Source organism: Dendrobates tinctorius, unplaced genomic scaffold (assembly GCF_039654945.1).
Source record: "Dendrobates tinctorius isolate UK_male_01 unplaced genomic scaffold, ASM3965494v1 ptg000056l, whole genome shotgun sequence".
Classification (NCBI taxonomy): Eukaryota; Metazoa; Chordata; class Amphibia; order Anura; family Dendrobatidae; genus Dendrobates; species Dendrobates tinctorius.
In genome coordinates this window covers 11,269,469-11,290,980 of record NW_027361724.1, presented here as the reverse complement: position 1 = coordinate 11,290,980, position 21,512 = coordinate 11,269,469, and the positions used below count along the sequence as shown (strand labels likewise).

At 43.2% G+C, this 21,512-nt stretch overlaps 1 protein-coding gene across 1 annotated transcript in view; it reads right to left on the bottom strand.

Moving 5' to 3' along the window:
* Window positions 1-21,512, bottom strand: part of ITGA4 (integrin subunit alpha 4) — a 238,913-nt gene that overhangs the window by 21,686 nt on the left and 195,715 nt on the right. Inside the window, exons 18-21 of the mRNA XM_073577489.1 lie at window positions 14,639-14,789; window positions 8,191-8,286; window positions 1,098-1,174; window positions 682-771 (exon numbers count right to left, since the gene is read on the bottom strand). Of these exons, the coding sequence (XP_073433590.1) occupies window positions 682-771; window positions 1,098-1,174; window positions 8,191-8,286; window positions 14,639-14,789 (414 nt within the window). The remainder of the gene's footprint in view (window positions 1-681; window positions 772-1,097; window positions 1,175-8,190; window positions 8,287-14,638; window positions 14,790-21,512) is intronic.

Below are 21,512 nucleotides of genomic sequence, written 5' to 3'. Positions count from 1 at the left end.
CATGATAGGGGGGTGAGGGGACCATACATACCAGGATTGGGGTGTGAGGGGACCATACATACCAGGATTGGGGGGTGAGGGGACCATACATACCAGGATTGGGGGGTGAGGGGACCATGCATTCCAGGATAGGAGGGGGGGCAGCACATACCAGGATAGGAGATCATGTACCAATAAAAATGCTCACCACCCGGGTGTAGAACGGGTTCATAGCTAGTATAAAATAACTAATGAAGCTGTTACTAACCCTCACCAGGTCCAACGCTGTCTCTCCTCTGCTCCTCCATTCGTTGTTGATCAGTTGCAGGGGTGGCTTCACATTTACACCACTTGTAACCACTGCAGTCAATCACTGGGCTCTGTGCATTTAGGCAGTATGAGCTGCTCAGTCCAGTGATTGACAGTATGGTGACGAGCGCTGTCGATTTGTCACTTTTCAAATGATTAACAAAGAATTAAGCGGTGGCAGAGACACGCCACTGAACCTGGGGAGAGTGAGTAACAACTTACAGTAGTTTATTATATTTTTTACTTCTGTAACCCTATGGTAGAATAACACTGTAAAAGGGACGGCCCCTCTTATGCCGCAAACACTGCAGTGGAGTGAACGATATCAATGATTTAGTGCCGTACAATGTAATTCAGCCCATTGATAAAAAGTAGAAGAAACGTGTAACTCACCCTGCAACATTGACATTGACTTCATATCTTGCTGGTATGGTGAAAACAGCTTCATTGTTCCATAAAGAGCTTTCATCCACCTCGTTCTGACTGGATTCAATATAATTAACAAGCATTATACTGGGTAATTAAAATAATGAGCGCCATGTACAAAGTGTGTAGCATTTTACTTCTCATTAATGTGATGTGTGATAAATAGCGATGCATTAGTGGCACGACGTCTTTGTGCTTTCTGAATAGCGATGCCGACTGCTTAACTCTCAAATCATTGGGAATCCTCACATTTAGCCTCATTACTGAAATAACATACGCCAATGAGGTGGCAGCAATGACATATTTTGCAAATCATAAAATACAGATATTGGTTCATAGAATTATTTTATTATTATTTATTTTCGTTATATAAAGCTACTTACCAGCTCACAGTTACACTGATGATAACATCTTCTGCCGAACTAAGAGAGCTCGTGTCCAACAAGAAGGAAAATTGTTGCTATGGGTAAAAAAAAATGGTAATCAATAGAAGCTATAAGCCGTGTATCTATACCTATACATCTACTTCTTATTAAAGGGGTAGTCTTGTCTTAAGCTTCAAGTCTGCAGTCACCCATGAATGCTGTGAGGTTTCTCCAGTGCCGGGAGCGGCGCCCACAAGACTGTAAGTATGTAATTTGCATACATTGTGTTGCGTGCCAACTAATTGGGCACGGCCTCACTCAATGTAAGTGTATTGAGTGAGGCCAGATATAGTCCAGTTGAAATATGGCTGGAAGTATGAAAATCGCCTGCTAGCAGTCACATGACCACTTCCTCCTGGCCTGGCAACCGGAGAACTCTTACAGGGCACAGTGCACGTGATAAGAGGATTCACAAGTCTGCAGTCACAGAATGACTGTAGACTTGTATTTCAAGACCAGAAAACACATTTAGGTCGGGGTCTCACTTGCAAGTGCAATGCGAGAAACTCTCGCGAGTCTCTCGCCTCAATACCCGGAACTGCCGCCGGCGGTTCAGACTTGAGCGTTCAGCTGCATAGTAAAACATGCAGTCGCACACTCCGGTCCTGAGTGCCGGTGGTATTGAGGTGAGAGACTCGCGTGAGTTTCTCGCATTGCACTTGCAAGTGTGACCCCGGCCTTAAGCTACAAGTCTGTAGTTACACTATGTCACTGCAGATTTGTGAATCCTCACAGCACACATGGGGCAAGCTGTTAAAATTCTCCGGTTCCAGTAGCAGGAGCATGTGATATGCATACTCTTGGCCACATTCCAACTAGATCCAACTAGACATGTTTTGAGTGAGGCTGTACATGTCTAGTCGGAATGTGGCCGGAAGTATGAATATCACATATTTGCGGACAAGCACCAGCTGCTCCCTGCACTGACACCAGAGAATCCTCACAGAGTGCAGTGTGTTCTGTAAGGATTCACAACTCTGTAGTCACATTGGCTACAAGTTTGCAATCACTTTAGGGCCGAAAAACCCTTTGACTATGAACTACGTCTTCAAAAGAGACAGTATCCTATTTTTCTAATTTTTTAGTCAAACTGTGTCTTCATTTATAGATTAAATATAATTATTTACTTTGCCATGTAGTTTCGTTGCCAAGGTTCTTCTCTTTTCTAAGCTTGTTTTTTGGCACAGACATTGTGCCAGACACTTTAGCGATCAACTGGCTGCAAAAATCTATTAATTATAACAGAAGAGGCTCAGTGAGGGCCCTGTCCACTGCCGGAGCTTTAGTAAGTTTCCAGGTGTCCCAATGCATATTGTATTTACAAGGTCATCCAATAGCAAGTGTCAGTCTAGGACGTCTGCCAAGGAGGTGCAGCTTGATGAACAGGGATTAATCCCTTAAGGCTAATTTGAATACAGGGATTTCTGCAGAATCCATAAAGTAAGTAGCATGCTATTTAATTTTATTTTATGTGGCACAGAATTAATTTTTTGCCATAAACGAATTTCTGATGCAAGTAAAAGAGGTTTCGATAACACCATCTAGACATTATTGACATGACTAAGTCCAATTTTGCATCCACAATGAATTGATCTATTGGAAACAAGTGGTACACTGGTGGCTTCTGTGTACTAACATATACTGTACATTCACGATGCTTCGGCACACTGAGATTAACGAATACATGAACTTCAATATTGCTGTAAACGTTAAAAACTTAAGGTACTAAGACAGCATTTTTGGATGAAAGAGCACAAAAGTCATCCAACCCCATAAAGATGTACCTAAATATGGATGGTCCCTATCACCATTATCGACACATTCTTCCCGACAAGGTTTCAATTGCGAGCTACACCTGGTTTCTTTCACTCCCCATTCAGATTAAGTCTGGCTTGGCAGATGGAGAGGTAGGACATTAGTGATAGGGACCATACATATTTAGGTACACTTTGAGATGGTTGGATGGCTTTTGCGCTCCTTGATCAGAAAACGCTAATCAAATACCTTACATTTTTAACATTTACAGCAGTAGTTGAGTTCATGTATCCATTAATCGCAGTGTGCTGATGCGTCATGTTTGTTCATGTTTGTATATTGGCCACATATTGTATTTGTGCACTTGTACCACCTGCACATTAATTTAATGCTAAAGGTGTTTTTTATCTGAGCCCCATAAAGTTGAATGGCTGACCCGAAAAATACACTCCGCAACATTGAAATTGCCACACCAAGAAGGAAAAATTATGGAACTAGGGAAATCACAGGATGGATAGACATTTTAATGATATACAAATGATCAAAAAATGGAAACAAATTTTTCAAAATGTCTTGATATATTCAGTATTGAATATGAGTGTAACACCTTGGCTGCTATCATTGAGGTTATTAATGGTTGTCTGAGGAATGTTCTGCAACGCTGAATGTCCTTTAGCAAATCATAAAGATCCGCTGCTGGCAGCTCCTTTACAATTGCCAATCAATGACGTCCCAGATGTGCATGATGGAAATCCGGAGACGATACAAGCTATGTTAACACATTTAGGCCATGCAAGCTGCTCACAGTAGTGGCCTGGCATTGTCATGTTAAAATGTATCTCCCGGTATACTGTGAAGAAATGGCTGTACAATTGGTTCCACAACATTAGAGAGGTCTGACTACCTTTCATTATGCCATCCTACATCATAATACTGGGAATAAGAACAGGAGTGGGACTGGCATGATGGTCTCTTGTGAAGGTCTATTCTTGGAGTTGCCCTCGTGGTCTACAGACCAATCTCATGCTATCAATGCATACACGACAGAAGCAGGACTCATTTCTTAAAAGGATACACCTCCATTGCCATCTCGCTCTGCACCATGATAGCCTTTGAGAGCGGTGACATAAAGTCAATGGAACACCTGTACCTGGATGTCTGGCTTGTAGCCCAATGTTTTGCAAATGCCTTCTGATGGTTTGTGTAGACAATTTTTGATGTCTTAGGCTTGACATCTGATGTCCTAATTCACTAGTAGTACAGAATGGATCAATCATGGAACCAGTGATACGGCCATTTTTTGAAAAGTGTCTCAAGAGCAGTGTCTGTCGAGCCCAAGCTTAAAAATTATCATCCTTAAAACTTAAGCAGGTACATGTGAATTGCAAAAGGGTATATTTAATTTAAGCCAAATAATTAATCCCCAACCAGGAATTGTATCAAAAAAGGAGTATAGAAAGGTATCAAGTTTCCTTTTACACATCTGGTTAAAAATAAAAATCAACGTTTGCACTAGTACTGCACTTGTTTGTAGCCGGACAAAAAAATGAGGAAAATTGAATCAACTTACCGTATATACTCGTGTATAAGCCAAGATTTTCAGTCCATTTTTGGGGCTGAAAGTCCCCCTCTCAGCTTATACACGAGTCATATACTGGGGGGGATCGGCGGGGGAGGAGGAGCGGGGGTGTCAGAGATCATACTCACCCTCTGCAGCTCCCCTGCTTGTTCCATGTTCTCGGCAGGCACTGCTCTTCTTTCCTGCTTCTGCTGTCACGTGGAACCGCTCATTAAACTCATGAATATATTTAATGAGCGGTACCATGTGACCGCTGAAGCAGGAAGAAAGCAGCGCGCCGAGAACATGGAAGAAGCAAGGGCTGCGCTGCAGAGACAAGCGCCATGACGGGGGTGAGTATGAAGGTGGGAGGCATATTCACCTGTCCCTGCGCGTCGCTCTGCTGTCTTGCGTCCTCTGCAGTGACATTCAGGTCAGAGGGCATGATCGTGCCCTCTGCCTGCACAGTCACTGCAGAGTCCGCAATGCTGATGAGCAGGGGGCAGCGACGGAGGGAGTATACAGTTTTTTTTTTGTTAACGAAGGCAGCGGCAGCAGCAGCAACATGATGGGGCCACACACTGTGCAGCATAACTGGGGCCACTCACTGCAGCATAACTGGGGCCACTCACTGTGCAGATTACTGGGGCCACTCACTGCAGCATAACTAGGGCCACTCACTGCAGCATAACTGGGGCCACTCACTGTGCAGATTACTGGGGCCACTCACTGTGCAATTATCTGGGGCCACACACTGTGCAGATAAATGGGGCCACTCACTGTGCAGACAAATGGGACCACTCACTGTGCAGATTACAGGGGCCAGTCACTGTGCAAATAACTGGGGCCACACACTGTGCAGATAACTGGGGCCACACACTGTGCAGATAACTGGGGCCACTCACTGTGCAAATAACTGGGGCCACTCACTGTGCAGATAACTGGGGCCACTCACAGTGCAAATAACTGGGGCCACTCACTGTGCAGATAACTTTGGCCACTCACTGTGCAGATAACTGGGGCCACTCACTGTGCAGATAACTGGGGCCACACACTGTGCAGATAACTGGGGCCACTCACTGTGCAAATAACTGGGGCCACACACTGTGCAGATAACTGGGGCCACTCACTGTGCAGATTACTGGGGCCACTCACTGTGCAAATAACTGGGGCCACTCACTGTGCAAATAACTGGGGCCACACACTGTGCAGATAACTGGGGCTACTCACTGTGCAGGTAACTGGGGCCACTCACTGTGCAGCATAACTGGGGCCACTCACTGTGCAGATAACTGGGGCCACACACAGTGCAGCATAGTTGGAGCCACTCACTGTGCAGATAACTGGGGCCACTCACTGCAGCATAACTGGGGCCACTCACTGTGCAAATAACTGGGGCCACACACTGTGCAGATAACTGGGGCCACTCACTGTGCAGATAACTGGGGCCACTCACTGTGCAGCATAACTGGGGCCACTCACTGTGCAAATAACTGGGGCCACACACTGTGCAGATTACTGGGGCCACTCACTGTGCAAATAACTGGGGCCACACACTGTGCAGATAACTGGGGCTACTCACTGTGCAGATAACTGGGGCCACTCACTGTGCAGCATAACTGGGGCCACTCACTGTGCAGCATAACTGGGGCCACTCACTGTGCAGATAACTGGGGCCACACACTGTGCAGATAACTGGGGCCACACACGGTGCAGCATAATTGGGGCCACACACTGTGCAGATAACTGGGGCCACTCACTGCAGCATAACTGGGGCCACTCACTGTGCAGATATCTGGGGCCACTCACTGTGCAGATAACTGGGCCACTCACTACAGCATAACTGGGGCCACACACTGTGCAGATAACTGGGCCACTCAATGTGCAGCATAACTGAGGCCACTCACTGTGCAGATAACTGGGGCCACTCACTGCAGCATAACTGGGGCCACACACTGTGCAGATAACTGGGGCCACTCACTGTGCAGATAACTGGGGCCACTCACTGCAGCATAACTGGGGCCACACACTGTGAAGCATAACTGGGGCCACACACTGTGAAGCATAACTGGGGCCACACACTGTGCAGCATAACTGGGGCCACACACTGTGCAGATAACTGGGGCCACACACTGTGCAGATAACTGGGGCCACTCACTGCAGCATAACTGGGGCCACACACTGTGCAGATAACTGGGGCCACTCACTGTGCAGATAACTGGGGCCACTCACTGTGCAGCATTAACGGGGGCCACACACTGTGCAGCATTATCTGGGGCCACTCACTGTGCAGCATAACTGGAGCCACACACTGTGCAGCATAACTGGGGCCACTCACTGTGCAGAAAACGGGGGCCACTCACTGTGCAGCATTAACGGGGGCCACTCACTGTGCAGCATTAACGGGGGACACTCACTGTGCAGCATAACTGGGGCCACACACTGTGCAGCATAACTGGTGCCACTCACTGTGCAGCATAACTGGGGCCACTCACTGTGCAGATAACTGGGGCCACTCACTGTGCAGATAACTGGGGCCACTCACTATGCAGATAACTGGGGCCACTCACTGTGCAGATAACTGGGGCCACTCACTGTGCAGCATAACTGGGGCCACTCACTGTGCAGATAATTGGGGCCACACACTGTGCAGCATAACTGGGGCCACACACTGTGAAGCATAACTGGGGCCACACACTGTGCAGCATAACTGGGGCCACACACTGTGCAGATAACTGGGGCCACACACTGTGCAGATAACTGGGGCCACTCACTGCAGCATAACTGGGGCCACACACTGTGCAGATAACTGGGGCCACTCACTGTGCAGATAACTGGGGCCACGCACTGTGCAGCATAACTGGGGCCACTCATTGTGCAGCATAACTGGGGCCACTCACTGTGCAGATAATTGGGGCCACACACTGTGCAGCATAACTGGGGCCACTCATTGTGCAGCATAACTGGGGCCACTCACTGTGCAAATAACGGGGGCCACTCACTGTGCATCATAACTGGGGCCACTCACTGTGCAGCATAACTGGGGCCACTCACTGTGCAGATAACTGGGGACACTCACTGTGCAGCATTAATGGGGGCCACTCACTGTGCAGCATTATCTGGGGCCACTCACTGTGCACCCTCGGCTTATACGCGAGTCAATAAGTTTTCCCAGTTTTTTGTGACAAAATTAGGGGGGTCGTCTTATACATGAGTTGGCTTATACACGAGTATATACGGTATTAGCAACTGAGAATTCTTTTTGTTCAGGTCTAGGTAGGTCAACCTTGAAAATTATTGCTCCATATTGTACCAAACTTTGCCACAAATATAATGACTTTCAGCAAATAACCTCAACCTAAATATTACCAGTGATATATAACATAGTTCATGTTCCCCGGTGCATTAGAGTGACAATATTCTTCCTCCCTCCCTGACACTCCTGGGTGTGATTTTGCTGTGTGTGACCAATTTACACATTCACACACCATTGCTGTTGCCATTTTAAAGCAATTTGCCATCTCTTCATCTAAAAAACGCTGATCATGAAGAATTATGATGACATACGTTGCAAAAAAAAAAACCCCTCATATTCTCCATCAATCAACCTCTGCATAAGTGCCTAGAAAAATCACACGTTTATCATCTTGAAATCGGGATATCCAAAGTTATTTTACCTTTTCAACCCCATACAACACATAATTAGTTACGGTAATTACTGTTCTTATGTTAACCTACTCTTGAAAACGAGTCCACATACAGATGACCTATGTTGCAGTCCAGTCTCGTTAACTGATTCGCTTCATCAGTTACTGCACAGTTTATCTGTTCCTGCTGGAAGGGAAGGAAGACAATAGGATTTTTATACATTGGAAGAACATTATTCAGCAAAATATCTGCATTACTGGGAACATAAGACTTGTGCTTAGGCATCTTAAATAGGACTAGATTACTACAGCCCAAATAGTGTAGCCTTAGTGAGACTTGTAGTACATTTTTCTGTTCATCTATAGGGTATAGTATCAGCCTCAGTTAGGTTGGAAGACTAAAAACTTCACATTTCTGGAGAACTTTTTCAAGCAAGCACTTCCGGCTGCCATGCAGACACTGATAATGGCTGATCAGTAGGGGCGCCGGGTGTCGGACCCCGGCCGATCAGACATTGATTACCTATCCTAAGGATAGGCTATCAATGTAAAAATAATGGGCAATCTCTTTAAGTAGACTTACAAAGTTTTACTTTTTGGAGTCTTGATTTGTTAAAATTAGCATGTAGGTAGTAAATGTTAAAAGTAATGTAATAACTATTACTTACTTGATAAATCCCCTGATTTTCCATCACTGCCTCTCTGGTGCACCTCCCTGATCTGTGTTTACTATTCTGCAGCAGTGTGGTTTAGCCTGTGACCACTGCAGTCAGTGACTGACCTCAGCGGTCTCATGCAGTACACTCCTGTGTTTGTCTGCTGTGTTGATGTGGCTAGCAACACATGACCACTACATGTAAGGAAACAAAGACTGTCGAGAAGCGCTTAAAAGGCATTGCTGGAGAAACAGGGAATTGATCTGGTAAGGCCTCTTTCACACTTCAGTTTTTTGCATCAGTCAAGATCCGCCAAAAGGACGGATGGCGGATCCGTTTTAGTACTGATGCCAACGGAAGTCACCCGTCCGTTTTTTTGAATTTCGGGTTAAATGTGTGTTTGGAGGATCCGCCACAGAAAAAAACGTTGCAAGCTCCGTTTTGAAATCTTTCAGGATGGTGACGGACAGGAACTTTTGGCGGATCCGCAAAAAAAACGGATGCAACGTCACAATCCGCCTATAATGGAAGTCAATGGGGAAAAAAAACGGATCCTCAAAAGAAAATTGCGGATCCGTTTTTTTTCAAAACCTGGCGGATTGTGACTGATTGTAAAAAACTGAAGTGTGAAAGAGGCCTAAGGAATTATTCTTTCGCTAATTTATATCATTTACTAACTTATGAGATCATTCAGATGAGTGTATTTTTTCCATATACTATCTGTGTGCCAAATGGATAGCACACGGACAGAACATAGATCAATATCAGAGGATAGAGCAGTTCAGTTGAAAGCTTAGCATGCTCTACTCTGATCCATGTCTTCCGATCAGACTCATTCATTAAACTCATGGGGTATGTACAAAAAAGAACGTAATGGCATACGAACACCATCTGTAGGCATCTGTTTTTATCGAATCTATTGCATTTATTAACACAGGACACTGTATCTTGCCTTGAATAATTTCTTAATTGGTTGATGTATAAAAATGGATATCATAGGGATGAAAGCCTGACAGCTTTACATACGCTTGTCTGAACCAGGCCTAAGTTTAATATTGACCTATCACAGAAATCACCTTTTAGGGTGGAGTCAGACACAGCATATATAAATACGGTCCGTATGTTACGGTCGTAATACACAGAAATGTTCCCTGAACAGTGATCCATATGTCATCCGTTGGCAAGGCTAGGATGCGTTTTTTACGCAGGTAAGCATCTGTATGACATCCGTATTGCATCCGTGTGCCGAGATTTTCTCACCGGCTTGCAAAGTGGACATATAATGGATGCCAATGACAGGTTAAAACATAAACGAAAGGATATAGACACATAGAATACATATATATGTATATATATATATATACACACATGTCATTGAGACACATATACTGTATATATATATATATAGAGAGAGAGAGAGATTTATATTTCATAGAGTTCTACAAAGCAGAATAGCTGCTAAATCAATTGCCGGCTTCTGTAAAATCATTACAAAACCCAACATGAAATGAAACATGGTTTACATACAGTAAGCCATTTCATTTCATTTAGTTTTTTATATGTCTTTGATTAATAATTAGTTTAGAGTATGTGTGTAAAATTTTGGATATGTAGGTGTTAAATTAACGGGTAAATTCGTTGAAAAAAAATTGCGTGGGCTCCCGCAGTAATTTCTCCGGCAGAGATTGAAAGCCAGTGAGTGAGGGCAGATATTAATAGCCTTGAGAGGGACCATTGTTTTTGCCCCCTCCGGCTAAACAAATCTGCCCCCAGCCACCCCAGAAAAGGTGCATCTATAAGATGCGCCTTTTCTGGCAGTTAGCCTCTCTATTCCCATTGCCTTTTGCGGTGGCTAATGGGTTAATAAGAAAGGGTTAATGTCACCTTGCTATTGAAAGGTGACATTAAGCTGGGTTAATAATGGAGAGACACCTATCCATTATTAATCCTATAGTAGTTAAGGATTAAAAAAGACACACACATTATTAAAAAGTCTTTTAATGAAATAATCACACAAAGTTTTTGACCAAATTTATTACTCTGCTAATCCAACAGAATCCCTAAAAAAACAAAAATATCCATACCTCTCCGCTGTTCGGTCGGGTCCCCCGCTGCAAAAAACTGTGTGATTATTTCATTAAAAGACTTGTTAATTAATGTGTGTCTCTTTTTTTTTTAACCCTTAACTACTATAGGATTAATAATGGATAGGTGTCTTTATTGACATCTCTCCATTATTAACCCGGCTTAATGTCACCTTTAAATAGCAAGGTGACATCAACCCATTATTATTAACCCATGAGCCACCGCTCATCACCGCTGTCACCATGACATTTCTTATGCCTTGGCAAGCTATAAGGCCGGGGTCACACTGGCGAGGAATACAGCCGAGAGGCGCTAAAAGCACGCATTAGACACGGACCAATGATTCTCTATGGGGTCCCTCGCACCAGCCGTATATTTCTCATCCGTATTCTACAGTCCGTGGCAATCGCAGCATGCAGCGATTGTCAGCGTACTACGGCCGTAGTACGCCAATGCAAGTCTATGGGTGCGCAAAAAATACGGATTACACACGGACCACACATGTGACTTGCGAGAAATACGCACCCGGTGTCTTTTAGCAAAGCCGGCAATTCAGTGCCTATACAGTAAACTCACACTGACAGGTTTAATAAAGAAACGAAAGAATAGATATAGACATATATATATATATGCATTCTATGTGTCTATATCTATCATTTCGTTTCTGTTAGAAACCCTGTCATAGGGCTCCATTATATGTCCATTTTGCAAGCCTGCCAGAAAATCTTGCCATACGGATTACATACGGATGCTTAGATGCGCAAAATACGCGACCACACCTTGATTACGGATGACATACGGAGCACTATTTAGGGGCCATTCATCCGTATTACGCATGTAAAATACTGACCGTATTTTGCGTCGGTTAGTGTGACCCCGGCCTTATACCAGTGGTTCATTATCATGTGACCCTGGTGTTTGCACAGCAGTGTCTTTATCATGCTTCTCTTGTATCCATGGTTCCCAGAGGTTGACTCAAGCACCCCGGTATTCTATTTGTATTAATTTATGTTGTTACTTAAAACCTGGACTTACCATACCTCCATCATTCCCCTGACGAAACTACATCGCAGCGATACGCGTGGGGCTTCTTCCCCACATCCTTCCCCTCTCCTTACCACCCGTTCCTTCCCTTCATGGGTCACTTTCATGGGAGTTTATTTTCCTCCTAGGACCCGGATGTTCCATCTGGCAGCGATCCTTATACTAATTTGCGGCTTCTCATGTGGCATGGTTGTGTATTCCTTTTTTATGAATTCGTTCTGAGTATATAGATATTGTCTAATTCTAGATATTTCCTTCCTGCCATTCTATTTAGTACCGCATTTTTAGGATTGCTTTTATAATAGGGATGATGGGTGTTTCGGAGTTAATCAACCAGTGCTCTATTGCACAGTGTTCAGATTAGTGAGGCATTAATGGGGACGCCCATTTGCCTTTTTCTATGCACTTTATGCTGCCTCTTAGGGCAGTTTCACACGTCCAGATAATTCCGGTACCGGAAAAACCGGTACCGGAGCTATCCGTGTTCATGTGCATACGGAGGCCATCCGTGTGACATCCATGTGCTATCCGTATGTCTGTGATTACCATCCGTGTGCTGTCCGTGTGCTGTCCGTGTTTTTGAAAAATTAGTTTCAATGTTAAGCCTTTGACTTTTAAAAACGCACACGGATCGCACACGGACAGCACACGGACAGCATCCGTGTGCGGTACGTGTTTACATGGACCCATTGACTTGTATGGGTCCGTGTGATCCGTGCTGTTGCACAAAAACGGACATGTCAGCGTGTTTTCCACACGGACACACGGTCCGTGAAAACACGCTAACATCTGCATAGACACATTCATGAGAATGTGTCTCCGGTACGTGAGAAAACTGTCACTACACGTACCGGAGACACTGACGTGTGAAACTGGCCTCCATTAGGATTTCAGCACACTGGTTTTCCAATTATTGCCTAGCTGCATATGTTTATTCCTTGATGTCATTGTTTGTCATCCATTCTATGCATATATATATATATATTTTGTTATATATTACAGCAGTGTTTTCTTGGTGGTACAATTTTTGTGGGATAGGATGTGGCTCACATGTTGTATGTTTTTAATGTGTTTTTAATTGTATGTCTAGTTGTGACAATAAAGTATTTTCTATATATAAATTTTTCTGACAAACTTCAATATAAGTGTGCGCAGTTTTTTTATGCATTCGTCTGTTTTCTTTGGTTTGAACCCATAAAATACGGCCGAAAAAAAAATTGGGTGATGGGAGCTGCCCCATAGATTAACAGTGGTCCATGTGCAAAGCGTTGTTTTTGTGCATAGCACTCGTCCGTATTTCTCGCTAGTGTGACGCCGACCTTAAACTTATTAATGACCTGCCACAGCAAAGAAAGATAGCTACTTGGCAAAGTCTTGACATGCTTCAAAGAACTGATTCATGTGTGAAATTGTGTTTAGAAGGGAAACACAATAAATATAGTATTAACCACACTTAGGTTTAATCCAGTTCTTGAATCACTAGAAATCTAATTGGTGTTAAAGGCAACCTGTCACCTCTAAATATGCTATTTTTCTCTGGATATAATGGTAATTTGCAGGTAATTAGCATTTGAATCATGTTCATCGGGATTACTGGAGCAGCTACAGAGAGAAAAGGAAGTTACCTTCTTCCTGTAACCACTTGTAATCACTACCCGGCACATTGACTGACGGCTTGATCTGCATATATACACTGCACACATACACTGCAGAGCATGCTGTAAGTCACTGTGTCAGGGATAGATTACAGCACAGTCAGTTTATAGTGAGCAGTGACAGTAACCGCACCCAGCACTGATGAATGGAAGTGAGCGGCTGCAGGGAAAACATAACCTCATTTTCTCCCTGTAGTCGCAACTCCAGTAAGGCAGCCAAACATGATTTAAATGCTATTTACTTGCAGATTACCTCTATATATCTGAAGGTAAATAGCTTTTTGGGTTGTGATAGGTTACATTTAAAGATAAATTAAAATCCTTTACTAGATACTTATTATAAAACTCTATGAAAACCCAAGCACAAATAAACACACAAACACGTTTAGCAAATCGCTCTGCAATGTTTGTGCTGATGGCTCAATAAGCAAAGAGTATATAAGAAAATAGACCAGACCCATATGGTACATATAGGCAAATCTAGGCCAAGTTATAAACCTAGTGTGAATCCGAGAACTATTTATCTTCACACTAGATATATTACTTGGCCTGTACTCCTCTATACCTACCATGTGGATCTGATCTGTTTCTTTATATTCTCTTTGCTTATTGAGTCATGGGGACATATAATGCAGTGTGCATGATTGTGGAAACCAGCAGAAATGAGTAGACAACTGTGCAAAGTCTTTATTTCCTTGAATGAGTCATCCCTCTTCAACTCCTGACCCAGCTGTTTGACTCCTTCCCCTTGCCAAGAACTTTGCAGTGAGGGAGAATTGTATTTCCGATGATGACTCATGCAGGGAAATGAGACTTCCTGATTCCACATATAACTTAGAAAGTTTCAGCTAGTCAGTTTTAATTACGTGATGTCATAGACCTAACGGCAAAGAGAAGAGTTAACTGGGTAGAAAGGCAAAATGATCAATTGTAAGTGCAAAGTGCTATAAAATATGATGACTGCCATATATTAAGAGAATATAAATTTTGATGGGAGGGTTTCTTGAGTGAAGACTTGACCATGGTCAGGTATCAGCTATGACAGTATAAATGTCATTAATAGCACACAGCAGTGATATAATGCAGCAGAGAATATTACCTGATCTAGAACTTTGATGAAGTAAATGCCTTTAGGAAGCCTCATGTGTAGCGCAGACTGATAGGCATAATCCCCAGCATTGTACAGGGAAGTTTCAATCATTAAAGTCTTTGTGCCTCCAACGACAAGATAGGTTTTGTTTTCTAATGATCTGCAATGAAACATAAAAACTCAGAATTCTGCAAAGAAAGACTGTGAGGCCGCAGTTATAAGGGAGACAGGGCTGCGTGAGATAGGTGGGCCATGACACAAAGGATTTGGCCTGCCTACTCATCAAGGAAAGGGGTACTGGGGCAGACACGTCTTTACACTCAGGTAGTTAGATAAAGATGTCAGCAGTATGACCATAATAAGTACAATAGTTTTTAGGTTAAACAGCTTGTTACTTATTGATGACTTATCCACAAGACAGGTGGAGGTGCTGACACCCTGCACCTCCAACGATCAGCTACTATTTGCCACTAGAGTTGAGCGACTTTGGTCAGATCGGGTTTCATGAAACAAAATTTGTTTCAGATGAAACTGGTCCGACTAGGGCAAAAAAGTCGGCGTTTCGTCCGAAACCCGACCCCAATGCAAGTCAATGGTGAATAAAAGTCGGCATTGAGTGGATGAATGTCATCTGCTCAATGCCGACTTTTATCTCCCATTGACTTGCATTGGGGCCGGGTTTCGGACGAAACGCCGACTTTTTTTGCCCTAGTCGGACCAGTTTCATCTGAAACAAATTTTGTTTCATGAAACCCGATCTGACCAAAGTCGCTCAACTCTATTTGCCACAGCTACCCTGAACATTTGCTTGATAGCTGCTGATGTCGTTTTCTCTCCTATTCACTTGCAGTTCACATTCTGCAGTCAATGATAATATGACACCGATATCACTATACCATATCAATTAACTCGCCAGTAACCAGGGTCATAATTTATAACACAAAATGTACCAGAAAAAGTAGACACTAGGATGTATTACTGTAAGAAGGGTAGAATGTACTATTGCGTTCCGACCCCTGAAGGCATCAATCATGTTGCATTATAGTGTGAACTGTGTTATGCATCTTTCATGCATATATAATGTACAGAATGTGATATGTGCTGCTACCATGTACTAGTTATGTAAGGGACTGTAATATGTAAGTGTAACATGCATATTGTGAACAGACTGTGATATGGTAGTGCAAAGCATAGGGTAGGATATAGATTAGGATTTACGACATAGAATAAGGTACAGTTAATGTTCTGGACTAGCCCACAATAGGGTGGGGATAATGATAGTATATGGCGGACTACTTAGCCAGAAAGGGAAGTGCTGTAAACAAGGTCAAGTTCAAGTGCAGTGGGCAACTGGCAAGAGCAAAGAACTATTGATTATGGCAGTGGGAGACCTTACTAGAATCCATTGCAAACATTCCAGTAACGTCCGAGCTCAGGGATCGGTGCAGGTACTGGGAGAGGTGCCTTATCCTCTGGCATACAGGGGGCGATGGATGCAGAACTGGGAGAAGGAAAGGTAGCAGATCCCAGGTGTACTGAGGGACTGGACGGGAAATTCTGGTGGCAGACCAGAATAGCCAAAGCAGGGATAGTCCAAGAAGAACGGATAGTAATGCTGGAAACGTACTGCGTTAAGGAAACGAGGAACAAGAAGTGTTGTGCCTGATATTGCGTGTTACAATCTGATGAACTTGAACTGACCAGTAAACTGCTGTTGATTAATATGAACTGGGTGTCCCCTGAGTTCTGTGCGCCGGCTCTGGAAGATGGAGGTCTAGAAGCAGTGGAGGTCTGTGGCCTACACGTGAGTGTGATGCCACCCCACACTGAGCAGCACATTGAGACTGGGACGTGGTTTTCTGTAAAGTACCAGGTCAATGTGAAGCAGCAGCTCGGTCATGATTATTGCCCGTGGTCATTTTACAGTAATTCAAAAGTTATAGTGCCACCTTTGCCCAGTGTTGGCTGGCACAGGCAGCTCAATGCAGTGACATTATTTCACCCCCTTGTCGAGACACTGATGTCTTGCAGACGATCTTCTTATGCGCAGCCTACAGGATGAAAAGTGTTGGGGCAAAAAGCCTAAGGCTCCCAGCTCTGCCACAGCATCCAACTGTACTGGCGTCATGTCAATGATAATAATACAGTTCAAAGTGGTGCTCACCAGTAGATCTGGGGCACTAGGCAAAAAATCCACAACATGTGCACTGCCTTGGATCTTTACAACTTTCTTGTTTTTTATTTTACTAGCTGATATAATGACATTTATTTCCATAGCACTTTACAGATATTGTAATCAATGTCATTGTCATCCCCATTGGGGTGCACAATCTAAATTCCCTATCAGTATGCCTTTGGAATGTGGGAGGATACCGGAGAACCCGGAGGAAACACATGGAAACACCAGGAGAACATACAAACTGCTTGTAGATGTTGTACTTGATGGGATTTTACCCCAGAAGTAGGGATGAGGTGACCTGTGGAAGTTCGGGTTCGTCTGGTTCGACTGAACTGTAGCCCAAAGTTTGGTTGACGTACCAGAACTGTATCCGAACTTGAACCTGAACTCGAATCTCATAGAAATCAATGGGGACCCAAACTTTGGAGCTGGAAAATCAATCTCACTCTACTCTCTAAACTCCCTGAAGTGTAAAGTGTACTTCCAAAAGAAGTTCCTGTTCAGAGTTCAGCACTGGACATAAGGGGTCCAGTATGAACCCTGAACTTTACAGGTTGGGATCGCTCATCTCTACCCAGAACCACAGCACTGCAAAGCAACAGTGCTAACCACCGAGACACCTATGTACATATGTGTGTGTCATATATTTATAAATGTGCTAAAACTGGAAATAGGGGTAATATCTCTTTAAATCTTCTACAAAGAGAATTAAATACCAGCAGGTTTTGGAAGAAAGTGAGATACAGATGTATTTAATGCATTTTAATACAGTAAAAAAATCTAAATAAAAAATCATGCAAATAAAAATGACATTTCTAGAATGATCTGGCACAAAACCAAGCTATTACTCATTGTACACCTTAGGGACGGAAGCTGGCACAGACATAAGCAACAGAAGGTAAAAGCACTGCATAAACAGCTAGGTTCCAAGACAACAGCAAATTAGAGAGAAACATATTGCTAGCAGTGTAGCAATTAAATTTCAGATTTTTTTTGTTCCTCCGGTGCTTATTTATATATATTTATTGTATTAAAGCTTCATACTGAGCGGATGAAAATAACCTTTCCAAATAATGGGATCCATTTACCCACAGGAACATATTACTTTAAAGTTAGATTTCTTTGAAATTTTCAGTGCATTTTTGGCTATAAATGTATGTAATTGGGATTATCCAGGGTTAGAGTGCGCAGATATATAGAAAGAGAGCGTTGCAAAAGTATTCAAAAATGTAATTCCAAAAAAAGAAATGCGTCGTGTCCAAGTTCGGTCTTGATCATGGGCAGGTACGGACTGGGGCTGAAATTCAGTCCTGGCATTTGAAATGACACAGGCCCATGCTGTCCCCGTCCCCGAGCACCAGATGGGGATATGTTACTAATATTACCCTGGATGGAGGAAAGGAAGATTTTCTACAAGACCAATATTTCTAATGATACCCGTGGCCTGCTGGGGTAAATGACGGAGTCAGCGACTTTGTGCTCCGTCACAACTCTTAACAGTATGGGTGTCTTGAGAACACGGATTCTGTTAATAACGCAGCAGACAAGGTAGCCCACAACCAGACAGGCCCTTCTGGCATTTGCCAGAATTGCCAGATGGCCAGTCTGGCCCTGATCATTGGCCAAACTCACACGTCAGTGAACAGAACCAAAATGCAACGGACAGCACACAGATGCACCTAACCTTGATGTGTGGCTATAACCCTAGTCAGTAAATCTAATGCAAATTGGTAAGACTTTTCTCTTTATTAGCTAAACTTAGAAGTACATTATTTGAGTTGCTGAGCACTGAATGGCTAGGGAGCTTTCATGAGAGGTCAGAGAATTTGTCTTGCACTGTGCTTTACTTCTTTTCTGTTGTCCCACACATTTACATACAAGTCATAATAAAGCATTGTATACATCATCTCTTTGCATTTCCCTCTCCATTAGACAGGTCCATAGGTCAGTCCACTTCCCTACAGGTCACCGATGGGTCGGCATGACAACCAGAGGTCTCCCGCAGGTTGTCATTGCCAAATTGCTATGAGCGCTGCACGGTGGTCGGCGCTCTTAGCAAGTGAGCATTTCTGCTACACACAGGTGATCTGAGCATCGCCTGTGTGTAGCAGAGAAGATCAAAGTACTGCAGCTTCTAGTTTCCCATGGAGACTATTGAACCATGCAAAAAGTAAAAAAAAGTTTTAAAAAATATTAAAAAAAATAAAAATATATAAAAGTTCAAATCACCTCCCTTTTGCCCCATTCAAAATAAAACAATAAAAAAACAAATATACACAGAATCGCCCGATCTATCAATATGAAAAAGAATTAACCCGATCGCTAAATGGTGTAACAAGGAAAAAATTCAAAACGTCAGAATTACATTTTTTGGGGGGCAGCGCGACAGTGCAATAAAATGCAATAACAGGCGATCAGAAGATCGTATCTACACCAAAGTGATATCAATTAAAATGTCAGCTTGGTACGCAAAAAATAAGCCCTCACTCAACCCAAGATCACAAAAAATGGAGATGCTACAGGTCTCGGAAAATGGTACCTTTTTTTTACCAAATTTTGGATTTTTTTTCACCACTTAGATAAAAAAGAACCTAGACATGTTTGGTGTCTATGAACTCATAATGACCTGGAGAATCATAATGGCAGGGTAGTTTAAGCATTTAGTGAACATGGTAAAAAAAGAAACAACTGTGGAATTGCACTTTTTTCGCAATTTCACCACAGTTGGAATTTTTTTTCCTGTTTTCCAGTATATATGTTAAAACAAATGGTGTCTTTCAAAAGAACAACTTGTCCCGCAAAAAATAAGCTCTAAAATTAAAAACATTATGGCTCTGGGAAGAAAGGGAGCAAAAAACGAAAACGCATAACCGAAAATACCTCTGTTCGTGAAGGGGTTAATTGTCCCCATTTGTTCTCAGCAGCGATCTGTCAGTCAGAAATTCTTCCAGGGGTGGTCCCCATGCTGTTCTGCTTCCATTCAACACTTTTTCCATCCATTTCAACAATTTCACTGCCACTAGACTTCCTTGTAGGGTCTGCAAGAAAAATGCTTGGATTTCCCATTGACTCCCATTATACGCATTAATACTCGTTACTAGAAATGAGCACCCGAGCATTAGGAATTGCTTGGTTTGAGAAATGAGCATCCAAGCATTTTAGTGCTCGCTCATCCCTAGTTCTTATTTTTATACGAGTAAAAATCACATGGACTCCTCACAAGACATAAATTTGCAAATATCTTTTATAGTGACCTACATGAAATGATGGGGTAATCATCAGCTGCGCTTGCGTTCTGAATATGGCTGCAATGTCACCGAAAATACTCATCCAATACAGTTTCTATTATGCAGCATTTAAATAGTCCTTCTGATAATCCACCTCTAGTCATAGGGGCGTAAGTGCAAGAGGGGAGTAGCTATGGTCGAGCTGCTGCTCCATGATGCCTTGGCACGCTACAAAAATATTGTGTCCCAGTCCATATATGTTGTGCCTCCGCTATCTGCACATCTTCAGTTTCAGGAACAGCCGCACACTCATCAGGGGACATCCAGTTTGTTTTAACAAATGATACATTACTGGACAGTTCAAGCACATCAGTCTTTACCATACAGTATCAGCCACAGTACCCTTTGCCACTTGCTTTATTAACAAAGTACATTTTCTGTTTCAGACCTGCCTGGACCATCCCTTCGCTTACTGATTCCTTCAGCCCCAGAGATTTTTCTCCCGGCCCCGAAGTATTGTCAAGAATTACAACTTTTCCCACATCAATCTTACTCTATACAGAAGGGGTAAAGATATTCTCCATACCACCTGTATCGAGCTGTAGGCTCTGGACGTTGCACAAACATCTTGTAATGTCAAATATGGCCCAAGTCCAAATGTACTCCTCTTACTGTCAGCTCACTACTCCTTGTACTTGACATTGTTAGTCCACCAACAAACTATTTCACTAACTAAACCAGAAAGAGTTTCCCCTTTTTCTTGCTCATTGCACTCTCAATCTGGGTTAGTCCCAAACATTAACTGTATTTTGCCCTTATGCACCTAAAGTTACTATCGATCTCTAACCTAAACCCCAATCTATATGTTATCTTGTGCTTACCCTATACTTTGCCTATACCTGAGCTGAAAGCATCTGAGTCACCTTTGGCATTACTTCTGCAGTACCCACACAGCAGCATCAGTACCTATAATACTATAAATTATTTACATTACATTCCTAAAAGCAACACAATGTAGTTCACACTTCACATGATACAATAAAACGGAGTAAAAACACACAACACTATTTTTATCATGCTACAGCTGTCTCCAGGGGCAGAGACATGGCAGTTCACACCCTTACAGAGGTGGGACAAGGAACGATTTGTTAGGCGCCGGATTCCTGCAGCTACACATCAGGAATCCAGAGCCTCACATGCTGCTCTGCAGCAGGTCATTCCAGAGGCTAAGTTCCTCTGCCGCTCCACTGAGCATGCTCACGAGATGATCTCCCATTGGAGATTGGGAGTCACATGTTCAGGTCCTTCTCCTGATTTGATTGGTCCATCTCAGAGATCTGGAAGGTCCCAGAAGCGCATGGCTATAAAAGGTCCGCATGGCACTAGTGTAGATTCTTCTTGCTAGATGTGTGAATGGTGATGGATGTATGATTCTGGTGACTGACTTATTAAGATTCCCCTCCCCATGATATTACAC